Consider the following 19,628-nt stretch of genomic DNA (forward strand, 5'->3'; position numbering starts at 1 on the left):
TATGCAGCGACGCTCCCCATCCAACATGACGGAGCTTGAGAGGATCTGCAGAGAAGAATGAGAGAAACTCCCCAAATACAGATGTGCCAAGCTTGTAGCGTTATACCCAAGAATACTTGAGGCTGTAATCGCTGCCAAAGGTGATTCAACAAAGTACTGAGTAAAGGGTCTGAATACTTAATGTATGTAAATGTGATATCAGTTTTTTATTTTTAATATATTTGCAGAAATATCTAAAAACCTGTTTTTGCTTTGTCATTTTGGTGAATTGTGTGTAGATTGAGGGTAAAAACATTTATCCATTTTAGAATAAGGCTGTAACGTAACAATGTGGACAAAGTGAAGGGGTCTGAATATTTTCCGAATGCACTGTAAATATGGATCTAACACCAAATCAAAGTTTAAAAAGCAAAGTATTCATCCTTATGAATGTTGCGAATAGGGAGACCGACAGGGCAGGCGAGCATAGAAACCAGCGGCAATATTTAGAATTGTAATGAGCTTGGTGCTTTTGGGAAGCTGTGAAAGTGTCAAACGATTTTTCTACAGCTTCTCACTGTCAGAGGCCCATGAGGGAGGGTTCTCTCTCACTCTCTCCAATCCCTAAGACAGAGCAAGCTGCTCTAGGAAACATCCTGGGCCCTCATCACAGAGGCACAGCACTTCCACTTTGGCAGGGACACAGAGCTTGGCAGGAGTGTTTTGGCCACCTGCATGCTAGTAGTTGAAGATGGAGAGAGAACTCCAGTGCTGAATTTGGTTGGAGACATAAAAGCTTTAGCTTTTTTTCCACTCCAAAATGTTTCAGTAATTCTGTTTCTGGCTCCCAGTCAGCTTGAATATGGCTGTGTGGTAAGAAAACATGAAATCAAATATTTCTCCTCCACGATATCATTGAATCACTTTCATGCTAAGTTCCACACACAGAGGGAAAACGGTTGTGTTGTTCCTCAGGCCCTGTAAAGACCTATGTAAAATGTAAATATTGTTTGAGCTTACCTCTGAGCCCCCTGACAAAGGCCCACTACTGTGCAGTGTTCATTAGAGTGGAAATGATATGTGCAAACAAAGAAAAGCGCCCAAAGCAGCACCCTCCGCTGACTCTTTTCCTCTCAGAGTTGCAAATGAATGCAGCTTCCTCACCTGGTCCCTGCAGGCGGTATCCCAGCGCCTCCAATCATCCTGTTATTGACAGAAGGCTGCCTGTGGAAAACTGTGTGCACTAATCACAGAGGATGAGGCCTGAGTTCAGACACATCCCCTCCTCCGCCTGCCTGGACCCTGACAGGCCGTATTGCCTGAGAGAGGGTGCTCCATCCAAGGGAAAAATGTGGAAATGTCCCCTGATCAAATGGAATGCAACACGTCAACACCTGCTAGGTGAGAAACTAATCCCCTATCATTCAGTGGCATCACACTTTAGAATGAGTGAACCCAATCTCCTGGGTGAACTTGGACAGAAGAGTCTAGACAGCAGAGTCAACAGCAGTGTCAAATGCAAGGTCACTGAATACTTCAAGTGTGGCCCATGTAACATGGTGTGGCAGCATATCGACTCATTGCAATAGAGAGCTACGGGGGGCCACGACAGCGAGTGAAACTCGAATAACAGTTGTTGTAGAACTAAGGATCTCTGGGGGGGGGGGGGCGGGGGGGGCATACTGCCCCCTTCTCAGGTAGCCTTGAGAATGTCGCCAATGGAGATGGCTGCCGTTTTACGATCCAGTAACCAATTGTGCTATTGTGTACGTTTTTTCGCGTTATTTGTAACTTATTTTGTACATAATGTTTATGCCACTGTTTCTTATGACCGAAAATAACTTCTAGATATCAGGACAGCGATTACTCAAACCATACTGGAGGAATAATTTTTCTTGAACGAGTTGGATGGGAAGGAATTACTTCAGACGACCGACAAGGCCCTCATCCCTGTCATTGGCAATAGAAAGAGATGGAGGTATGGAGGACGAAGGTCCGGGTGTCTTGTTAGGATGCGTCGCCGAGAGGGTAATCTACCTTTACCATCGGTCCTATTAGCCAACGTACAATCAATCAGTAATAAAATAGATGAACTACGATCAGGTATATCTTACCAACGGGACATTGAAAAGTGTATTAACTTATGTTTCACCGAGTTGTGGCTGAACGACGACATGAATAACATACAGCTGGCATGTTTAAAGCTTTTTCGGCAGGATAGAACAGCGGCCTCTGGTAAGACAAGGAGTGGCATTCTATATATTTTGTAAACAACAGCTGGTGCACGAAATCTAAGGAAATCTCGAGGTTTTGCTCGCCTGAGGTAGAGTATCTCAAGATAAGCTGTAGACCACACTATTTACCAAGAGAGTTTTCATCTGTATTTTTCGTAGCTGTCTATTTACCACCACAAACTGATACTGGCACTAAGACCGCAGTCAATGAGCTGTATAAGGCCATAAGCGAACAGGAAAACGCTCATCCAGAAGCGGCTCTCCTAGAGTCTGGGGACTTTAATGCAGGGAAATTTAAATCCATTTTACTTCATTTTTACCAGCATGTTAAATGTGCAACCAGAGGGAAAAAAAACTATAGACCACCTTTACTCCACACACATGTACAAAGCTCTCCCTCTCCCTCCATTTGGCAAATCTGACCATAACTCTATCCTCCTGATTCCTGCTTACAAGCAAAAACTAAAGCAGGAAGCACCAGTGACTCGGTCAATAAGAAAGTGGTCAGATGAAGCAGAAGCTAAGCTACAGGATTGTTTTGCTAGCACAGACTGGAATATGTTCTGGGATTCTTCCAATGGCATTGAGCAGTACACCACATCACTGGCTTCATCAATAAGTGCCTCGACGACGTCGTCCCCACAGTGACTGTACGTACATACCCCAACCAGAAGCCATGGATTACAGGCAACTATCTCACTGAGCTAAAGGGTAGAGCTTCTGCTTTCAAGGAGCGGGACTCACACCTGGAAGCTTATAAGAAATCACACTTTGCCCTCCGACGACCCATCAAACAGGCAAAGCATCAATACAGGACTAAGATTGAATTGTACTACACCGGCTCCGACGCTCATTGGATGTGGCAGGGCTTGCAAACTATTACAGACTACATAGGGAAGCACAGCTGCGAGCTGCCCAGTGACACGAGCCGACCAGACGAGCTAAATTACTTCTATGCTCGCTTCAAGGCAAGTAACACTGAAGCATGCATGAAAGCATCAGCTGTTCCGGACGACTGTGTGATTCCGCTCTCCATAGCCGATGTGAGTAAGACCTTTAAAGAAGTCGACATTCACAAGGCCGCAGGGCCAGACGGATTACCAGGATGTTTACTCCGAGCATGCGCTGACCATCTGGCAAGTGTCATCACTGACATTTCAACAACACATCCGCCACACTGATCCTCAACATGGAGGCCCCTAAGGAGTGCGTGCTCAGTCCCCTCCTGTACTCCCTCTTCACTCATGACTGCATGGCCAGGCACGACTCCAACACCATCATCAAGTTTACAGATGACACAACAGTGGTAGGCCTGATCCCCAACAACGATGAGACAGCCTATAGGGAGGAGGTCAGAGACCTGGCCGTGTGGTGCTAGGACAACAACCTCTCCCTCAACATGATCAAGACAAAGGAGATGATTATGGACTACAGCAAAAGGAGAACCGAGCACGCCCCCATTCTCATCGATGGGGCTGTAGGGGAGCAGGTTGAGAGCTTCAAGTTCCTTGTTGTCCACATCACCAACACTCTATCATGGTCCTAATACACTAAGACAGTCGAAGAGGGCATAACAAAGCTTATTTCCCCTCAGGAGACTGAAAAGATTTGACATGGGTCCTCAGATACTCAAAAGGTTCTACAGCTGCACCATCGAGAAGCATCCTGACTGGTTGCATCACTGCCTGGTATGGCAACTGCTCGGCCTCCGACCGTAAGGCACTACAGAGGGTAGTGCGTACGGCCCAGTACATCACTGGGGCCAAGCTTCCTGCCATCCAGGACCTCTATACCAGGCGGTGTCAGAGGAAGGCCCAAAAATTGTCAAAGACTCCAGCCACCCTACCCATGGACTGCTCTCTCTGCTACAGCACGGCAAGCGGTACCAGAGCGCCAAGTCTAGGTCCAAAAGGCTTCTTAACAGCTTCTACCCCCAAGCCATAAGACTCCTGAACAGCTAATCAAAGGGCTACCCAGACCCTTATTTTATGCTGCTGCTACTCTGTTTATTATCTATGCATAGTCAATTTAATTCTACCTACATGTACATATTGCACATTGACCCTGTACCCCCTGTATTTTGCCTCGCTGTTGTTATTTTAATGCTGCCGTTTAATTATTTACTTTTATTTTCTATTTTTTACTTAACACTTTTTTTCTTAACTTCTTAAAGCATTGTTGGTTAAGGGCTTGTAAGTAAGCATTTCACTGTAAGGTTGTATTGTATACCTGTTGTATTTGGCGCATGTGACAAACCCCCACTGGGTTGTGTATCAACTTTAATGCCGAGGAACTGAAACCAGGAGAATTTCATCTGCCACTCAGTGGAAAGGATTTAAGTAAAGACAGACACGCATCCACTCAGACTCACACTAGTCAGATTATGGGGAAAACTCCCCTTCATAGGGGGCAGCACAGAACGGTTAGAGGAATACAGATTGGGTGGATGGGGGATTCTAGATACTAAACAGGGGATTCGTCTGAACATCAAAGTTAGTCTGAATGTCACCAAATGTACTGAGCTATACTCATCAGTTACTTAGCATCTATGTAAGCCTCACTTCTCTAACACAATGCCTGATTTTCAAGTTTGTTTCTTATTGATTGCTTTTGTTGATGGAACTGTATCACGTTTAGGCCTAGATTCAATCAGATCAAGCGTTAACTGGCGATAGCCGACACCCACATAGCTGATGTTTTGGTGGTGTCGGAGATGTAACTGCTTTGGAGCTGTCAAATTGGTGAGCAGCAGCTCTTGATCATTGTCACAAAGCCACACCCGTCCCACTAACATTAGAAGTTCAGAACATGTGTAGGCTTTATAGAAATAATGACGCTCAAATTGAAAATCATTCAACAAAATAATGAGGGTTTCTATCAGCGTAATCAAGGTGTGGGCTAGATTAGCTTACATCTCACATTCCAGTGTTTGAATTTGTAAACAAGGCTGCATGGGATTTCCAATGGAAATGTCCGCTTTAGGTAAAATGCCAAAAGCCGCTTGTGGATTTGACAGCTCTAATGCAGTTCAACCTCTGACACCTCCGATAGCGCCAAAACAACCGCTATGCAGATGTCAGCTAATGCGGATCTGATTGAATAGAGCCCTTATAGCTTATACCGGTAAGCAAAATGTAAGATTATCTAGTTGCATAGTTAACAACAGTGTCACGACAGTGAGTGTGAGCAGTGTTCATACATTTGCTGCTGTTGTGTCTGGTTGTCATTATTCATTTCAATAGTGTTTGTTTACCCTCTCCTCTACAGGGGGATGATGGTATGGGGGATGATGGTATGATCAAGTGATGCACTTGAGGAGATGAGGAAAAAAAACTTCAGTCAAGCACATCAGTAAAATGTTCCTGCTGTTTTCAATAAATAACTCCTGCTCATTTCCAAACATTTCCGTATGATGATTAATTCAGCTCCAAACTATAACCATATTACCATTCCACCACGCAATAAGACACAATGTTACTGTAAACAAACCCCTGCATTTATTTACATAAAAATTAATGCCAAAAAAAAGCATTCCTATCACAAGTGGTCAATATAATGAAAATAAACAAACCTGTTTGAAAAGCTATGATGAATATACAATCATTTCAAATGTTTTATATATTAATATTGTGGAAAGCCAACAATGCCTATTCAGATGCAAAAACATACAAACATTTAACACTCATATTTTTATTTAACAAATCCCAACTCAGAAGCATTGACAAAGTGTCCAGTGTTCCATATTATAGTTGTATCTAATGCATAAAAAAAACTAGAAGTGTGAAAACAAGAAAATATATGCAAATAGTCTGTCCCACAGACTGGAGCAATGGAAACATGGACACACACACACGGATATACACTTGTGTACATACGCAAACACACACACAGACACACCTTTCCCCACACTATTCTACATAGAGATACAACATTTGCATATTTATTAATGAAAATGAATAAGGTCACGTTAATCTAAAGGATATCATTGTCACTCAGTAAGGCCAAATACAGATACAGTGTATCCTACATGAGACAATTCTTCCAGGGATCTCAGAGGATTTTATACCGAACAAAAATATAAAAACGCAACATGCAACAATTTCACTGAGTTACAGTTCATATAAGGAAATCAGTCAATTGAAATAAGTTGTCCCTCACATGACTGGGTAAGGGCACAACCACGGGTGGGCCTATGGGAGATTGGTCCACCCACTGGGGAGCAAGGCACAGCCAATTAGAATGATTTTTTCTACACAAAAGGGTTTTATTACAGACAGAAATACTCCTCAGCTGTCCGGGTGGCTGGTCTCAGACGATCCAGCAGGTGAAGAGGCCAGATGTGGAGGTCCTGGGCTGGCGCGGCTACACGTGGTCTGTTGGACATACTACCAAATTCTCTAAAACAACATTGGTGGCAGCTTATGGTAGAGAAATCAACATTCAATTATCTGGCAACAGCTCTGGTGGATATTCCTACAGTCAGCATGCCAATTGCACGCTCCCTCAAAACTTTGTGTTGTGCACATTTTAGAGCCTTTTATTATGCGCAGCACAAGGTGCACCTGTGTAATGATCATGCTGTTTAATCAGCTTCTTGATATGCCACATCTGTCAGGTGGATGGATTATCTTGGCCGAGGAGAAATGCTCACTAACAGGGATGTAAACAAATTTTGGGAGAAATCTCAAGATTTGAGAGAAATAAGCTTTCTGTGCATTTGGTCAAATTCTGGGATCTTTTATTTCAGCTCATGAAATCATGAGACTAACACTTCACATGTTGCGTTTATATTTTCGTTCAGTATACATTAGAACTTTTGTCGCATACATGTTTTTCCCCATAAGGGAGGGGGGCTTATAGCACTTAGGCCATTTGTCTCAAATAAAAACAGATTTAAAAAAAATAATGATATATATCCAGCACGTGTATCTTGAAAGATGAAGATCCCTAGAAAGCCCCCCCATCATAACAGATAGTAAATATATTCCCTTTGAAAACCAACAGACATGACACGAGGAGACAAAAGCACGGCTGAGCTTTAAACGATCCAGACCAAAAACATTCCAGCATGAACTACTGTACGCAAATGTAGCAGATCCAATCGTTTTCCCTCAAAGCAGCTCCCCTCCCGTTCAATAAGAACCATACTTTCCCACATTGATAGAAAAACAAAACAGTCTCAAAACAAGATAAGTCTTTCTTCTAGTTACTGATATTGGCTAAATATTGTTTGAAGCGCATGACCAGAGACAGTCCAAACACATGTAGAGGAGACAATGGCATATCTAAGTGCAAAGGAGGATATACTGGACTGTCAGGCATATAGGCCTGCAGTGAGAAGTCACATTGTAAGGGAGACTTAAACCGAGCCTGCTACAGTCATTTGAATAAACCACAAGCTCTCCAGTCCTCAAACAACAGATGACAGCGGGACCATAAGTTAGCCTATGAAAAGCAGTTCTCTTAAATAAGCCAGTGGTGATAAGCTCTACAGACATATCTTAAAATATGCCATTGGTGCTAAGCTCTATACTTATATTGCTTCAAAGCTGCAGAGCTGAGGTGGACACTATGCTGTAAGATTCTATGATGGAATTTCACTTTTCCAAATCACCCTGTAAAGAATTCTTCAAAGCTCTTAGTAGCAACGGGAAATGCCTATGCCACATTCCATTTAGATTGAACCATGGTGAGTTCTACAGTATGTGCACTTTGACCTTCCCCTGTTCTTGCATGTGGTTCTAGCTAGCATTGCTCACCGATGTTCAAATGAGGATGGTATGGGGGAGGTGTATTTTGATTAAATAAAGCATTATATCTGTCTCTGGTGTGTTCGTGTAGGATGGTGGGGGTAGTGAGAGATGTGACAGTCTCTGTTACGCTGTGGACTCTGCCAGCTTGCTATCACTGTCACTTTCCTTCAAGGAGTGTCTGCTCGAACCCCTCTCCTCTTTGTCCTCTTCACTGAGGTGTCTCCGGTACAGAGGAGGGCTGTGGGAGGAGAGAGGAGAAGAGAGATTTTTATATAGGAGAAACGCTGCTGAATTGAACCCTGCCTGAAAACTATGGGTGCTTGATATTTGCAGAGGTCACAGGTCACATATCAAGCCTACTGACTCCATCTTCCTCCACGGGTCAGGGCCATGGTCAGCAGTATAAGCTGCTTGAATAGAAATGCACCGCATTACCTCTTTCAAAGTAATAATCAATGCTGGAGCAAAGATCATGCATGGCTGCCAATAGCCAAACAAACCAAAACACTTCCAACATTACTAGATCCACACCACTAGTTTCATGCACAAAAAAACAGTAAAGGTTTTCAAAGTCAGAATGTGGACCTGTGTTTTTTCTAACTCAGTTTTTTCCAGTGTTATATTCATTTCTCTTGAAGCTTTCATAATAGCCATATGGTGAGATGGAAGGACAGACTGAAAATAGAAAAGGTTGAAGGTAGGAAAGTTTAGCGTTCTGGTTTACGCTTTCATTACCCTTCGGGGGCTAAAGCAGAGCTTCAAAGTTGATGAAACAAGGACAAAGCAGTCATACAGTGAATATACACTAGATGACCAAAAGTATGTGGACACCTGCTCATCAAACATCTCATTCCAAAATCATGGCCATTAATATGGAGTTGGTCCCCTCCACTCTTTTGGGAAGGCTTTCCACTAGATGTTGGAACATTGCTGCAGGGACTTGCTTGCATTCAGCCACAAGAGCATTAGGTGTTCAATGGGGTTCAGGTCAGAGCTCTGTGCAGGCCAGTCAAGTTCTTCCACAATGATCTCGGCAAACCATTTCTGTGTGGACCTTGCTTTGCGCACGGGGGCATCGTGATGCTGAAACAGGAAAGGGCCATGCCCAAACTGTCGGCACAAAGTTGGAAGCACAGAATCTTCTAGAATGTCATTGTATGCTGTAGCGTTAAGATTTCCCTTCACTCGAACTAAGGGGCCTAACCCGAACCATGAAAAACAGCCCCAATCCAAAAATCCTCCTCCACCAAACTTTACAGTTGGCACTATGCATTCGGGCAGGTAGCGTTCTCCTGGCATCCGCCAAGCCCAGATTAGGACAGTCAGAGGGTGAAGTGTGATTCATCACTTCAGAGAACGCGTTTACACTGCTCCAAAGTCCAATAGTGGCGAGCTTTACACCACTCCAGCCAACGCTTGGCATTGTGTATGGTAATCTTAGGCTTGTGTGCGGCTGCTCGGCCATGGAAACCCATTTCATGAAGCTCCTGACGAACAGTTATTGTACTGACGTTGCTTCCAGGGGCAGTTTGGAACTCGGTAGTGAGTGTTGCAACCGAGGACAGACAATTTTTACGCACCACACGCTTCAGTACTCGGCAGTCCTGTTCTGTGTGCTTGTGTGCCCTACCACTTCGCGGCTGAGCTGTTGTTGCTCCTAGACAATTTCACTTCACAATAACAGCACTTACAGTTGACCAGGGCAGCTCTAGCAGGGCAGACATTTCAGGAATTGACTTGTTGGAAAGGTGGCATCCTATGACGGTGCCATGTTGAAAGTCACTGAGCTCTTCTGTACGGGCCAATGTTTGTCAATATAGATTGGATGGCTGTGTGCTCGATTTTATACACCTGTCAGCAACGGGTGTTGCTGAAATAGCCAAATCCACTAATTTGAAGGGGTGTCCATCTACTTTTGGCCATGTAGTGTAGCATGCAGACTCTGCAGGGAAGCTGAGTAACACCACCTCTTCAGACCAAGTGACTCTGCCCACTTGTTTCTATTATTATTGTCATGCTGTTGAAGTAACTGACCTACCGTATGTAAATGGTTCCCCTCAATCCAGAATATTAAATACATGGTGGATATATGCTAATGCAGTAATCAGTGTTCATGTTCAATCAGGTCTACAGTTATGTCTTGTTGAGGCCCGGAGGGAGCACATTTAAAGTGGCCGTGCTTGACCGATGGTTGTCTATTAATATGTGCACCAACATGCAGTTAGCTTCCTCACCCTCACCAAGCACCATGTCCAGGGAAGAAATCTCTATTGACCCTTTGCACTCGTACCCGTATACGGGTTGAAAATTGAAGATTTAGGCACAGATAAACGCCTAAATTGGAACGCAGTGGCCGTACAGTAACATGCAATACTGTACATGACGTTAAAGCTCTGGCTCTTCGCATCACAGCGCTGTATGGGTTGTGACTGACAGCCGTTTGAAAGTTGAGCACCTCGCGCAAAAAGACGTTGCCCCCATCCCTGCTGCTAATTTGGCAACTTTTTGGGGGGCACATGTTTTGTTGTCAGAGTGCGGGAAATGCTATAAATTAACATGACTGTGTGTTTTGAAAGATTAGAAGTTGTGGATTATAATAAATACTGCTTTGATGTCATAAAAGGAAGCCTAACACCTGTGAATCCAAATGTGCACTTCACATTTCCAAATCCTAAAACTCATGTCATATACAGTGTCAACGTTTATGATCACCATGTTTAATGTACAGGTACCATATGACATGGTGTCATACCCTGGGTTGTTCTGAACAGAATGAGCCCGTTTGTCTATTGTGAAGAAAATATGCAGCAGCACACGCACTATCATCCGTTTCTCTGAATTGCACTGTGAAAGCCTAACACTGTAATATCGTATTTTATAACTTAGCTAGTCATGTTGGCAATAGAACAGGCTTTCAAATGATGCCCACCTGACCCAGATTGCGATTTTTGGTTTGCGTAAACAACAGTAATTGTGTAATTGCGGGATGCAGGGTTGTGTTCCAAACAAAACAACTACAAGTGTGCTTGCTCTAGTTCCTCAACGGCACAGCTAGGAGAGCTAAAAAAAACACCTCATAGTTGAAGACTCTTCTTTGAGTCATAAAAGTGCATTGAAATGACTTAGGAACTGTGCACACTTTGGAGAGGAGTGTAGTCACTTGGAGACACCAGTTAGTCCTCTCACGCAAACCCTTGTCATTGTTTCTGTCTTATGTCGCATCTACCTCACATTTTCCAGGAATATTCTTATCGTGTTAATAATTTGTCTAGACTATCTTCAGATTTCCTAACCAACAAATGCAGCAAAAAGTACAGTAAATGTAAAATGCACATGTAATCAACAGTGTAATGTTTGGATTCAGTCTTGTGTCAGATGAAGTGTGGTGTCCTCGCCTTTGGGCTAATCATTTTCCCATTCAACTGTTCCTTTCAAATGTTACCATTTTTATGCTTTTCATATTTTCTTCTGTAAGAAATATCTCCATTTAGCCTCATCTATATAGGCCAACTCCCACGAGTGTGAAGGGTTAACATGCAGAGACAATTATGTGTCCTGTTTTATTTGCACACTGTGTTCACATCCCAAAACATACACATTTCATTAAATAAGAACGAGATGGGTACATGTAATGGTTCCAGAACATAATACATATTTACAAAATGAAGTGGGTAACCTGGAAGGCAAGACAAATCAAAGTTAAGTGACATTCAGGTAAGAAATGGTCTGACATCAAACTCTTGATTCAGACCTCTAGGAGACATGGTACACAAACGGTGAATCCAATACAACTCTCTTCTCAATATTAGATTATCAGTATCTCCGCTCCTCCTAGGAGTCTTGACATGTTCGATGCCAATGTATCTCAAAGAGCTCATGTTGTGACAATATTTATTATGTTCTGGAACCATTACATGTACCCATCTCATTCTTATTTAATATTTAGAGATATGCAAATGTTTTTTGCACCCACCATGTGTCATGTCCGCAATGGTCATGTGAGGTGAAATGTGTATGTTTTTGGATGTGAACACTCAGTGTGTTTGACCTGACGAAGATCCATTTTGGATCGAAGCCTTGTCAATAAAGTGGTGAATTGGGAGCTTTAACAGTGTGCGGGCCTTCTTGTTCTATACTAGTAATGCTATAAAGTCAACATGTTTGGTTAGTCACACCATGCTTTCACTCCATTCCCAGGCATCACCTACTGCTGGCCAGGGGCTTTAGTCACTATCAGGCTTGTAGAGATATTTCATCACCATGCTGTCCATCTTCTTCTTCTTTTTCTTCTCATCCTTCTTACTTGGGGGTCTCTGTTCAGTGACCTCTTCCTCATCTGAGGCAGGGCGAGCTGGACCTCTCTTCACACTGTTGGAGCTGCGGTAGGAGCCAGTGGAGGCCGAGCTGGAGGAAGAGGAGGACTCTGAAGAGGAAGATTCAGACTCGCTCTCTTTCTTCCTGGAGCCCTTCCTGGACTTCTTTCCCTTCTTCTTGGAGCTCTTCCTGCTGTGGCGGTCGTCTGAGTCTGAGGAGCTGTCTGAGGAGATCTTCTTCTTGGCCTTGCCTCTGCGGGAGCTGGAGCTGCTGGTGCTGAAGCTGCTGGAGGACCTGGTGCTGTAGTCCACTGCCGAGCCAGACGCTGAGCGACGCACGCTGGATGCACTACGGCCCAGACCCTTGTCATCCCCCTTCACACTGTTCCGGTCATCCTCATTTTTCTTTTCCTCATTCTCTTCCTCGTCGTCAGACTCGTCCAGTTTGCTGCGTTTGAACTTGATGGGCTTGAAGCTGAGGACCTCGTTGATGGCCTTCTCCAGGTCAGGGTCAAGGTAGTTGCGGTGGGTGACAGCCTTAATGTCAGAGGTGTCTGGGGGTTTGTCGTCAGAGGAGCGAGGCTGGGCCGGGGTGGAGAAGCTGCGGCCTAGGGAGTGGGGGCTGTAGGCAGAGGTTCCCTGACTGAAGGCCATGCTCAGAGCATCATCATCGTCGTCCATGCGCAGGCCGAACTCACTGAGCCGGCTGCTGCGGGCCACAGATATACGTGAGTCAGCCTTGCTCACGCTGCCTGGGCTGCGACCCCCAGTGCGCCTGCTCATGTTGGGGCTGACCGAGGTCCCGTATGAATCGCTACGCCCATCATCCTTCCAGGAGGTGCTACGTCGCAGGCCACGAGGGCTGGTACGACTAACACTGGTGATGCTGCTAATGGTGGACATATTGTCATCATCCATGTTTGGCATGGCTCTACGGCTGGACCTGCTAGGGGCCAGGGAGGACACCATGGAGTCTTTGTCAAAGTCAGGGCTGTGTGGGGCCCAGCGGCGCTCCAGACCCTTCCTGGCCCTGCTGGTGGCCTCAGAGTAGGCCTGGGAGATAACCGAACCACGGTCATCATCATCATCTTGTGACTTCTTCCTGTCATCCTGGTCTGTGGACTTAGACTTGGCCTTGCGTAGGGAGGAGCGATCCGGGGTGTCGGACTGTTCCTTTAGCGTACTGAAGAGGGAGCTCTCGTCCCCCTGGCCTCCGATAGAGTCTTTCATGTTGGAACGCTTCCTGTAGCTAAGGGAACTCATCACAGACACCGATCTGCTGTCTACTTCTTTGCTCTCTTTGCCTTCCTTGCTACCTTCTTTAATCTCCTTAACCTCTTTGCCTTCCTTGGCATCTACATTCACTGCATATCTGAGATGCCATGAAGAGGAGGGTGTAGGAACAAGAACACCATGGAAACAATCAACAGAGACAGAGAAACATAGAGAGAGAAAATATGAGAATTTACAGACTTAATGAAATTATGAAATTAAAAGTTCAGAAGGATGAAATACATATGATTGAATCCCTGAAGTGTAGAATGCTTGTCAACATTCCCCAAATATTCCAGCAGCAGCTAACTGAAGTTCCTGATGACACTTTGTCCTCTGAAGTGAGTGTAATAAGGAAAGTTAGTCGATCTGCTAAAGTTCGTCAAAAAGAGCAGGTATATATTTGGGGCTATCCTGTGCTGTCTGCCAGGGGGGAGGAAATGCATTCATCTCAGGCAGAGCAGAGAGAGGGGCCATTTAGCAGGTATGCCAGCTGGCCTTGGGCCACTTCAATAAATCTGACAGACAGCACAGCGCCCGTATCCCTCTTCCCTGTGCTGTGCCGCCTGCTGTCATTAGAGGGATGACAGGGAGGCAGAGAGAGATGACACCTAATCTCATGAAATACTCACCCTTCCATTCCACCCTGCCTCAGCTAATCCTGGGCTCTTTAGCTCTCAGCAGGGTAAACTCATATAGGAATGGGATGGGATTGAGGAAGCCATCACTGCTTTATCAGGGCCCAGCCAGAAGGAAGGGGGATGATAACATAACGTAGAGGCTGTCGACTGAGGAGGCTGATAGACAGACAGACAGACAGACAAGTCGAGACTGACCTGGAGCTCTTCAGACTGCCCTCGTCTGACAGAGTCTTGGTGGAGCCCTTATTCTTGGACAGCCAGGACTTGACCCCGTCCACACGGTCCTCCACCTCTGAGTCTGTGTCCGACTCGTCACCACTGTGAGGAAGACAGAAGGAGAGCAAACAGTGTTGTTATGGTGCTGTCGTTGTTGGCAGGAGGCAGAGCTGTTTAAAAAGAGTCATCTGGGAGGGTTGGTGAGGATCCACCATAGAGGAAAACTGTTGCTTTGGACAGGAAGTACAACACAGACAAATCATGTTTTGAATGTCATAAGATAACAGCTTTCTGATTTAGTTAGTCAGACAGCAGCTGTATTCCATTCATTGTGACAGTAACCTGGGGTTGAGCAATGCAATGGCAGGCAGTCACAACAAGCTTTAGGGAGACAACAGTCGTCTGTTAACGTAGAGCGATGACAGACCTAGAATTTTGCACCCAGTCCCAAACTAGTTTACCAGTCAAAATCTCGTGTTGGACTCTGCTACTTCCTGAATATTGATACAAAAAAATATCAGCCACAAAGCTAAAGTTAGGCCAAAATAAGTTCGATGAAAAACCAAGAAGGCTCGTTTGAAAGAGAGAAAAATTGATATCAGATATTGGTGCATCCATAAATATGAATGTGTATAGTCCTGAGTGCTTTCTCTTCCCCTGTTAAATGTATAATCGCTTATGATGGGGGCGGTCGAGCGAAACGAGTCATGGTGCCTCCGAGCGGAGCGGAATGCAAATGAATGGAGCTCATGAAGGCGTAATTAACTCTGTGGCCATAGCGAGGCTTTTAGGATGTCTGCGGCGAGTGGCTGAGCGTGGCCTGTTGATGTAGATTGTTATTGGGGCTGAGCCGATGTGATGGCCCTCTAGCCCCGGCCTTGACAATAACAAGCAGTAAACAGATACTGGAGGGAACCCGAGGAGAAATGATATTAGATCACGCTTGGGAAAGGTCGGCGGGAGCATTTCCATCCTGATTCATCTGTTCCTCAATCCTGCAGAGGTGAAGCTTCTCTAACACGGTATTATGCATCTGTTGTTTGATGGATGGGGGGGGACGGACAGGGGAGTAGGAGAGGTGAGGGGAGAGGGGAAGGGGGCCACCCACAGGGGCTAAAGTCATAGGTAATGGACAAACGTGTCTGGGAAAAATTAAGCCTAGCAGTGTTGATTCGTTTCTAGTACCAGAATGAACTATACATGAACATTGACAGAAAAGAGCAACAAATTGGATCATAACCAACAACATTCAGTCTCTGCATCAATCCAAACAACAATTTCCAGTGTCTGTTGTGACGTGACATCAATCAAAATGACACTATTTTGAGACGAGTGATAAACACCAAAAGCAAAGGACAGGTTTCCTTTCTTCTTTGACCAGCTTATCTGGCAAGGCTGTGGGACAGGATGCAAAGTGCTTATCATGAGCCAACATAGTGCATCTTATTCAAAGTGGTCTCAGATGATGGCTTTCTTTAATGGTATAGACCGCTGGGCTGTACCGCCCTGCTCACATTTACATGCCTGCCATTAAAGCTTCCCACTGCAGAGAGCAATACGGCGGTATATCACCCATTCAATCAAGTCTCCATGAACAAAGTGTTTGTGTTGCCTCCTCTCTCTGCATGTGCAGAACCAGAGTTCCATTTGCCTGCATAGAGACAGAGACGTGCTCTCAGAATGGATGGAGGCATACAGTACACAGCGGCAGGAAGTAGGGGTGCTGAGGGTGCTGCAGCACACCCTGATAAATCACTACAAATTGTGGCCGTCTGTGGACATCGACATTTGCTACCTTATTAGACTCAGTCATTTAGGGTCTCTTTCATTTTCAATGTATGAAACACAGCTTTCTGGGAAAGATAGTTTAAGGACTGACTCCCACATGCAAGGCAAAACTATTCTCTTTTTCCCACAGACCGAAACACACAAACACCTGCACTGGAGCAGCTGTGGGACAGAGGCGCCTTGTAATCGAGTGCTTTGCAAATCGTGTCACACACAATTTATGTCCTTGGCCTCACACCGCTGGCTAAGCAGCGCTGAGGCTCCAGGGAGAAAACAAGCACAGAGAATTTAGAGCCCTACATTAATCGCTTATGACAATCGGCCTCCACTGGTTGTATATCTCTGTTCCACATACCTACAGTATATCCTCATGAAGCTCCATATGGATGGTTCCTGTCTACAGTATTCTACACTTGCATCCTCTTGGTCCCAGCAGTTCATATCATGGTCAAACTGTTCACTGATTATGGCAGAGACAGGTGCACTAAATCCATGTTATTTGAGCACTGTGCTGCAGTACACTGTGTACACACAGTCAGACTCACATACTCTACAGTCTTCAAAGACCTGTACTGTTCAGAATATGTTTTGTGTGATCTTCTTATGACCATGAAAGGGTACATTGGATAAAGAACTGCCTGAAAATGAAGAGTGCACTGGAAAAGGTCACACCCTTCCTTCCCTCTTAATGTTTCAAAGTACATCTCAGAAACCTGGAAAGAGATGTCCAAAGGTTTCATACCTATTCATTATGCTTTATCCCCTTCACACGCACACAAACACCATTGTCACCTTTTATTGGTGCAATTACTCAAATCCAGATCAAAAATAAGTACTAATCCTGCTGAACATTCCCGTCACAATTCGATGTCAAATCAACTCTTCCATTAATGTTTATCTCGCTGCTATTACGTACAGATCAAAGGGAGAACAAATTTGCTCCTAAGTAACCATGGTGATTCACTTTCTTTTCTCTTGAGCACAGCTAAGTGAGGAACCCACAAGCTTGATGCTGATGTACAGACAGACACCGTGCACTGTGCTGATTCACATGAGCTGCCTGTCTGATGGCAAATGAATGAATAACAATGAGAGAAATTGAATTACAGGGCAGCGAAGTGTTCTCTCTTGGAACAAGCAATTAGAGGGTTAATACTGACACAAATAAAACATGCAGTGAAAATGAACTGCCGACACTAACTACAAATCACATACAAAGCACCCCCTTTCTTTCAGAATTGTGACGCACGTTTGCATTCTTCCATCAAGACATGAGGAGCTACACTGGAATTGGAATGTTAACTTTAATTATGGGGCTTTAGAATAAATTATTTTATGTCTAAGTCCAAAGTGATTAAGACAGCACGGTGACTTGAGTAGAGCAAGCTTGGCGCTGCGAAACAAGCAGCTCAACCACACTCTACAGAGAGAAAACCTACCGTCCATCACAGAGAGATGGAAACAAGTAAACAAAGACAACCTTTTGTTATTAATAGGTTCTACTGTATAGAACTCTATCAATGCTCTTGAACACAATGAAATGAGTTAGTGGGTCCTCAAAAGCATAAATGTAGAATGGCATGTCACATAACAGAGAGTGAAGGTCCATGGTTGTTGCCTAAAATGGGACAATGGCTCATGATATTTAATGGGAGAGTGATGCAGTATCTACAGGTATTCCACGACCGTGTTTTATTTTAAAAAATGATATTGAATTTTTCCACAGCGGTGAGCATCCCTCAAACAGTAGGTTTGTAGAGATGCTAATCTTAAAGTAGTTTGAACTAAGTTCCTTCTGCTCAAAATGTCATCCTAAACAGCAAAAGTGCAATGTCTCCCTAATACAGCATCATTCTCTCGAGGGACGATGATTTTAAAACCTTGAAACCAAACAATAATGGGAAAAGAAAGGATGCATTGTCTGTTCTTACGTTTTGTTCTTTCGTTTCTGATACTTTGTCACCATGTCTTGTAAACTGGGCGACGAGTGGGAGAGGAAACAAAAGAGAAAGAGAAAAAGAGAGGAACAGAAAAGGAGAAACACAGTTAACAGTTTGAGACCTCCCCAACTGGGGATGTAGTGTGCCTCAGGATAGATAGAGCTTCATTGTGTGTGAAAAGAAGACAAGGCGGCTCCAAATAATTGCTGCAGAAAATCTGATGAACACCTCTCCATACTGCATGGTTTTGGGCAGTGATTCAGAATACCAGCTCACTCATCCTCTCTCTGACCTCACTGTTTAAAAGGGAGTCTAAACTCACTCTCAGAGGCCCTGTATGGCAACAGTGTTTACTACAGTGGGCCTCAGAGGTAATTGTAACCCTGAACATGCCAATAAAAGAGTCCTCAGCAGGCAGCTAAACAAGAGGACAAACCAACAAAGAATCAGGCACAGGGGATTAAAGCAGGACATACATTAAATAATGGGCAGTTGTTTTCTGACAACTTTATTACAAAGAGAATCTGTCCTCCGGCTGAAGAAGAGGGGGGGCACCTACTTATTTACGAGGTCATCGTCGCCGTCACTGTCGACCATCTCGTCCTCTATGGCGGCCTGCAAGTCTCCAATCCTCTTGAAGGCCAGCTTGAGGTCTGCCTGCAGACTCTGATTGGCTGCCTCCAGACTCTCTATGTCCATTTCCTGATGGATCATGATGCAGAGTAAGTGACTGTCACCCCAAACCCCTGTAAACCAAGACATCCCCACCCTAAATTTGGATATTACCCCTGTATGACCTAACAAGGAGAGTCCAGTCCATACTTTAGTACTCTGCTGACTGGGCCCTCTTCCTTACCAGCTCGTGCTTCTTGCGGCTGGCCTCGGCCTCCTTCTTGGACAGCTCAGCCATCTCCTCTTTGATGTCCCTCATCTGTCTCTGTATGCGTTTGTTCTGCTCCTTCTCCCTGTTCTCTCCATTAGCGCGGTGGTCTCTCTCCTCCGTCATCTTCTCCAGGTTCTCCTTCAGACGACCTGTCAGGCTCTGGAGACGAGGAGATGGAACTAAGTCAGAACCGCATAGAACACAGCTGAGACATCCAGCATAGGTGCCTGAGCAGTGAGCACATTTCACTTTGAGGTTTGTGGTGTGGTTAATGTAGTTGGAGAAGGGTCAAATTGAGGTCACAAAGAATTTCCAATTGAGCTCAGGTGTGCAGAAATCACAGCTGGCCAGAGAAAGATAGTATGGCTGTCGTAAAATATATTTCCCTCACAGCATTTGTTCAATGACCCAAAATGTGGCCTCACAGCTTGCCCTCTACCTCCCACATACAAGCCCCTCTCTCTTGCTCTCACACACTCATTCCCTCCCCCACCATCCCTCCCTCTCCCCCTCCATCTCTCCCTCCGTCCCACTTTCTCCCCCTCCCACTCACTCCCTCCTTCACTCCCTCCCTCCCTCTCCACCTCCCACCCTTCCCTCCCTCTTTCT

General features: G+C 44.8%; 1 protein-coding gene across 8 annotated transcripts in view; it reads right to left on the bottom strand.

Annotated features, from left to right (window-relative positions):
• Positions 1 to 5,687: 5,687 nt before the first annotated feature.
• Positions 5,688 to 19,628, bottom strand: part of LOC106603279 (unconventional myosin-XVIIIa) — a 115,016-nt gene continuing 101,075 nt past the window's right edge. For 4 of the 8 annotated variants that reach the window (XM_082974545.1, XM_082974544.1, XM_082974540.1 and 1 more), the window contains 6 exons: positions 18,993 to 19,178; positions 18,696 to 18,838; positions 18,128 to 18,172; positions 14,388 to 14,510; positions 12,175 to 13,651; positions 5,688 to 8,204 (listed from right to left, as the gene is read on the bottom strand). In XM_082974545.1, the coding sequence (XP_082830671.1) occupies positions 12,190 to 13,651; positions 14,388 to 14,510; positions 18,128 to 18,172; positions 18,696 to 18,838; positions 18,993 to 19,178 (1,959 nt within the window). In that variant the 3' untranslated portion in view covers positions 5,688 to 8,204; positions 12,175 to 12,189. Of the gene's footprint in view, positions 8,205 to 12,170; positions 13,652 to 14,387; positions 14,511 to 18,127; positions 18,173 to 18,695; positions 18,839 to 18,992; positions 19,179 to 19,628 lie in introns of all 8 variants that reach the window. The other 4 variants (XM_082974542.1, XM_082974543.1, XM_082974546.1 and 1 more) reach the window with 4 other exon arrangements.

Source organism: Salmo salar, chromosome 04 (genome assembly GCF_965601325.2).
Source record: "Salmo salar chromosome 04, fSalSal1, whole genome shotgun sequence".
NCBI lineage: Eukaryota > Metazoa > Chordata > Actinopteri > Salmoniformes > Salmonidae > Salmo > Salmo salar.